The sequence below is a fragment of the Protomyctophum parallelum genome (assembly GCF_964188405.1).
Source record: "Protomyctophum parallelum genome assembly, chromosome: 8".
Lineage (NCBI taxonomy): Eukaryota > Metazoa > Chordata > Actinopteri > Myctophiformes > Myctophidae > Protomyctophum > Protomyctophum parallelum.
The window spans coordinates 30,911,504-30,917,973 of NC_139703.1; the positions used below are offsets into that span (position 1 = coordinate 30,911,504).

General features: G+C 44.5%; 1 protein-coding gene across 1 annotated transcript; it reads left to right on the forward strand.

Annotated features, from left to right (window-relative positions):
- Positions 1 to 709: 709 nt before the first annotated feature.
- LOC310862992 (high mobility group protein B2-like) lies at positions 710 to 1,438 on the forward strand (the record flags this gene model as incomplete). Its single annotated transcript, XM_083771114.1, has 1 exon — positions 710 to 1,438. The coding sequence occupies one exon, from the start codon at positions 710 to 712 to the stop codon at positions 1,436 to 1,438; it is 729 nt and encodes a 242-aa protein (XP_083627240.1).
- Positions 1,439 to 6,470: the final 5,032 nt, after the last annotated feature.

Sequence of the window (6,470 nt, forward strand, 5' to 3'; positions counted from 1 at the left end):
GTTACCAGGGCGTGTGTGTGTGTGTGTGTGTGTGTGTGTGTGTGTGTGTGTGTGTGTGTGTGTGTGTGTGTGTGTGTGTGTGTGTGTGTGTGTGTGTGTGTGTGTGTGTGTGTGTGTGTGTGTGTGTGTGTGTGTGTGTGTGTGTGTGTGTGTGTGTGTGTGTGTGTGTGTGTGTGTGTGTGTGTGTGTGTGTGTGTGTGTGTGTGTGTGTGAGATAACATCGTAGGTGAAGACCTATATAGTTGAGCTGAAACTTTTGGGAACCACTGGTCTAGAATCTGTGAATTTGAGCCCTTCTGGGGCTAATCTAAGTAACTGCTGGATATTTATAAAGATGAGGAGCGGAGAGAGAGAGAAGGGCAGAGACATGCAGCAAAGGTCGTCATGAACAGGACTCGAACATGCGACAGTCGTGACACGCTGTCAGGCATAAGCCTATATGTGCCTATATGTGGCATGCGCCTGGACCACTTGGCCAGCAGGCGCCCCATGCATGTATATTTTAAACATTTACAGCAACTTACATTCCCTCGGATCAGGTTGAAACCTTTCCCAAATATGGAATCGTACATAATGTCATGGATACGTCATAGTCATAGATTTTTCTTTTACTTAAAACACCTCTTGAGTCAGGACACAGTTGTCAACTAATCATTCAGCAAGTTTTTCAGTTAATTGCTCAATAAGTAAATTTTAATATTTTGCAACAATGCGTCTGTCAAGGAAGGACAAGAACCGGCCACGTGGAAGGATGAATCCTTATGCCTTCTTCGTCCAGGACTGTCGTAGGAATGCAGGGGGCAGGGTCAACTTTGGTCAGTTCTCCAGGCAATGCGCCCAGGGGTGGAATTCAATGACCATGAACGAGAAGAGGCAGTATGAGGAAATGGCCAAGAAGGATAAGATGCGTTATGACCGCGAGATGAAAAACTATGTTCCTCCCGCAGGACTTCCGAAACGTCAGAAGAGGATGAAGGACCCCAACGCCCCCAGGAGGCCACCTTCTGCATTCTTCCTGTTCAGCTCCGAGCACCGTCCTAGGCTCATGCGCAGTAGCCCGTCTATGGCCATCACGGACATTGCCAGGCAGTTGGGTCAACTGTGGGGCCAACAGGGCCAAAGAGATAAGACTCCATTTGAGAACAAAGCTCAGCAGCTCATGCAGAGGTATGAAGTGCAAATGAAAGCTTACCGTGCACGGGGTGGACCAAAGCGCTTCAAAGAGTCAGTTAGGATGATTGCCCGTAGGAAGCCAGTCGCTAAGAAGGCCGGTAGGAGGAAGGTTGGTAGGCGTGCCGGTGGTAGGAAGAAGGCCCCCAAGAGGAGGGCCACTAAGCGGAGGGCAGTTAGGAGGAGGGCCTCCAGCAAGAGGAGAGCCCCGAAGAGGAGGGCCGGCAGGAAGTCTCGTAGTAGGTCGGGTAGTAGAGGACGCCATTGATGTGATACGACGACGAAGATGAGAGGAGGATGAAGATGCTGTCTAGGTCGGGGGGAGGGAAGGCGACCTTGTGAGTTTTATTTCTATGGAACAAGGATGTGAAACTTGCAATGCAGTGGTGAGTTCGTGGTCTGGACTGGTGTCCCATGTGTGTCTTAATTTCAACAGTTTGTCATTTTAATACCGCTTTTAACCATTGCAGGTTAATAATTCAAAACCATCACAGCAGTAAGAATTTTTATTTAAGCTGTTTTGTTTTTTCTCCTTTTTATTGTACAACCAGGTTAAATGAGAATTAAAACTTTTTTTTTCAGCAGTCTTTTTCATTGCTCCAATCGCTCCATCTGAAGCGAATGAATGGCCACATGACGACAGTTATTAGAAATATCTGACAAATGCATAACCAGCTATAGACCAGCAGACTGAATCGGCATCCATATTTTTTTTACATTTTATTTAGAGTGGCCAATTATGTTTAACTCTTTTTTTCCCTCCAAATTTATTTTGGCCATTCCCACCTGCCTGCAAGGAACCCCTACTGGGAAGACGGTAGCACCTCCATCCTACCCCGCCCATTCAACACCACCCCAATAGTTGCCGCCCCAGCCCATAGGGGTACGGTGCAGTGACAACGACCACCAGTGCCAGCCCTACTTCACTCAACTAAACGGGGACCACCACTTTTGTTCGATCATCCAAACCGCATGTGCTGAGCGAGATGCCTCCGCTCAATGTTTGACGTTTGTGGGTGTATTGCTCCAATCCTTTGAATAGGAAAGTGATGCCGATCTCCAAAAGTTGAACTAATTTCTACTTGAGGCGCCCTGAGTGCTATGCCAAAAAACACTGGATACACAGGATACAGGAGTGCTCTTAGTCCTAGCGTGACTTTACCGTAGAAATGCATGGCAGAAAGCACTGGTACGCTGAAATGCTTTCTGTGTACACGGCTACTGGTTTGTTTAGCTTAGGGCTTTTAATTTGTGGCCCTTGTTGTGATAGGTGTGTGCCCAACGTCCATAAGATTTATAAAAAAAGATGTGCTTTTCTTTTCTTTTTCTTTTAGTGGTGGTGGAGAACTAAGGATCACTGTTTAGCCATGGAATTCACTGCTTCCTGGAGGATGACCCCTAAAAAACTTTGGTAAGATCTCTAATTCTAGTTCCATGGAACTTACTGAGCTCAGTGTCCTCGGGACCTTTCCTCTTGCACCACCCTCAGGCCAAAATGTCAACATTGTGCAGGGCTCGCAAGGTGCAAGAAGAAGGAATCAGAAGGTAGCGGGGTCGCCCCGCCTACCCACTGTATATATCTGGGAATCAGAAGGTACCGGGTTCGCCCCGCCTACACACTGTATGTCCCTGAGCAAGACACTTAACGCCTAACTGCCCCCCCGCTGAGCGTTCATCAGACAGCAAGCCACCTGGAATGCAGAAAAGTAATTTCCTCCATGATGATATTAGATATATTTGATGACCCTTTCAACAATCACCACCTACGGTGCCATGTGTCCATGTGTTTTTCCGGAGTGACTTTGCAGGAAGTTAGCAGTCTATGAGAGGGTCTTGTCTGTCCGGAGCTAATTTCGGAAACCGCCAGACTGATCAGCGCCAGACTGGCCCCTTTGGTTGGTTCTAGAACTGGTTCCGTTCTAGATTCACCAAGGTTCCAACCTTGGTGCTGTCATGGAACTGGCGGACAAGTTGGTTCAAGTTCTGAACCAACTTTTAGGGTTCTGAACCAAGTCATTTTTCAGTGGAAACACTGGAACTGGTTCAATATTAACCCATTCTGGACGGGAACCCCTTTTGGTGTTTTAGCTAAGCATTATGTTATACTTCAGCTATTGAAAAATAGCAGATGTACAAGCTCATAGCGTGCCACGCTACAAACTTGTAGGTCTGCTATTTTTGAAAAATCGTAAAAATGCAGCACAAATCTTTGAATATATAATCTTTCGGAGCAAACGTTTTTTATTTCGTCGTCAGGCGGGGAAAAAAGAACGGAACCGTTTCAACCCTGGTTGAAAAAGGGCCACTGTGTAATGCAGGCTTTCAGTAGACCACAGAAGTTACCGTTTTCCACTTAATTGATTTTTTAAAAACGTATCAATGCCAAACTTCTTGTGTACACACTGTCTCACCACCAAGCGTATGTAGATTAGAATCCAAATATTTTTTGTTCACATATGTTCTATACATTCCTTATAATGGAATAATGGAAGCCACTGGCACTCAGTGTGGGTTCAGATCTGAGCCAAGAGACAATCTCACAAACTGCTGGACCGATGAACACCAAATGTCTTGTGCACACTGTCGATTTCCACTACTTTTTTGTTAACACAATGTTCAATACTTTTTTTTAATAATGTCATTGAAATTTGGGCTACGAGTGTCTGTCCGGAGTTAACGGCACAAACCTGGGCTGATTAACGCCAGGCTCACATGCTACCATTTGTGTCTACTTTTGTCTACTCGTCTCAGGTGTGCTGTGGATAGTTCAGACCAATGACATCATCGGTAGGCAGGTTTGGTCATTTCAAACATCATTTTAAACTAGATTCTTTTTCCTCCTATTTCAATGTGCACATCTTTTCAAGAAGAGAGACTGTAGGTCTCATTATCTTGGAATCCCTATCGATGATGTCATTGGTAAGCAGGTTTTTGAACTGTCTACATCCCTCCTCTGTGACAAAGAGTAGTCAGAAATGGTACCATCTTTTAATTCATATTAATATTGGACTTATTTTTTTTGAGAGGCGTTCCTATGCCCAGCTTTGTGGGTCTGTGTGAACACAAACATTGGCTGATGATTGGCTGATCACCCATAGCGATGATTTGATTGGCTGAGCAAAGTAGGCCTACATATTGAAGACAAAAGTGGGGGCAGAAAAGTGAAGACACCAAAAGTGATTGACCGGAATTATATTTGTGATGATTTAATTGGCTGAGCACGGAATGTGATGTATGATAAGAGTGCTCCTCACTTCACACAAGTGTGATTTTTTTTAATCCCCACACGTCTCAAGATTTGCCATTGACGATGAAAGGGGAATTCAGGTCAAATGTCCGCTAAATCTCAAGATTTGCCATTGACAATGAACAGAGAAATGACGTCGGAATTCCGCTAAATATGGAAATTAAACATCAAAATTTATGTCATCAGTGTATTACAACCAAGAACTGGTGTTGTGTTATGGAAGTTAACACGGTGTGTTACGGAAGTTAACATCCTACGCAATGAAATCAGACCCAACACACAGACTACGCACGCTTCTATCCAACACGCTTCTCTCCAAGCAACAACTGGTGTCACCTACGCTCTTTGCGCAGTGAATTCCTTAAAAACAAAAACACCATAACTCTCTTACAATACACGGACCTGGCAACCATGCTTCCCGTCTTTCTATTGGCACCATTTGACCACGATTTTCAGTACAACACAAGACACTTCCGATCGGACTCCCGGCAGTTACATACTGCACACACACACACACACACACACACACACACACACACACACACACACACACACACACACACACACACCGAGGTGACTGCAATTCAATCATGCCAGTCCTTTTCTTGAACGAAGTGAAACGCAAACTCTGTGCTTTATTATGACACGGCGAAGACTAGCACGTCTTCACTGAACAAACACTTCATCCAACCCTTTCTTTTTCTCTCCGCTGTGTCGAACAGTCGGAGACTATGAGGCGGGGCGACGCTCCTATTATGAGCCTCAGTACAGTATAGTACACATACAATTTACTTTATTGATTAATTTATTGATACATTTGTTTTTTATTTTGCCTATATGGGGGCGCCTCAAAAGTGAAAAGTTGCACAGTATGTTGTACAAGTGCTATCTCCCTCACGTCCGGACAACTGCAACCCATTACTTATATAGCCCTGCATGGCTAGGCAACCCAGCCTGGTGGAGATTTATTTTCTTGTTGAAATATTATACTTTTTTTTGTAATCAAAGTCAATGGGGATCAGCTTCTCCATGTTTTGAGACACGTTATAGATGCATCATAGACAGGCCACATTATGTGTTATTAGACACCATCTTGTTTTTTATGAACCACCTATAACCACATAGTTCATATGGACAAAGTCATTCTCATCCAGAAAATGCTCATGGGATGTCAGACAAACGGACAGCTGGTAACAGGATGGACAGAAACACATAGCTGATAGAAAATCTGTAAAGATGCTCATGCACACAAGCATGATTAGACAGACATCAGACAGACAGATGGCACAAAGCGATGCCACGTGATACACATTCTACATTGCACACACACACGCACGAACGCACGCACGTGCCATTAAAAAACAAAAGAGCATCTTTCAAGGTCACAAGGATGAGATGGCTAAGCCCAATTCTCATTCAAGTCCCTCTTCTCCCTCTCCTTCATTCTTTTTTTCCTCATCTGTTTTTTTTTCTATCTCTCTCTCTGTGTGTCTCTTTCACTCTGTGCGCTCTCTGTCCTCTCGCTGATCGGGCAGCAGACAGCGTGTAAGTGCCCTAACCCACAGAAGTCTCTAGGAGCTCTTGTGATTGGCTGTGCTCCGTAGCACTGTTCACAATCGATTAAGGTACGCTGAGCTCCCGCTAACAGCTTTTCTCTGCTGTGTGTATGGCTTATATAGACTCTAACTTTGCCCTTAACCCTTCATCCACTCTGTCCATCCCCTCTCTATTACGTTGAGGTATGCCACACTTGAAACTATGACTACTTAGTGTATGTCATTGATAATGAAACGCCACAAGAACTGTATTTCATACTAATACTTGACCACTTTTATTTGATTACTTTCAATATTAGAGCTGTGATGGTTGGTGAGGACATTTTTACAAATGTGTGTGTGTAAATATATATATATATATATATATATATATTTTTTTTTAAACTGCCTCCCCCTGGCCAGCCGGGGCGCCTGATGGAGGGGAAAGGCACTGGTTGGAATAACGTGTTCCTTCCACGCGCTACGTCCAACCAGGGAAACTCCCCCCTGTCAGGTGT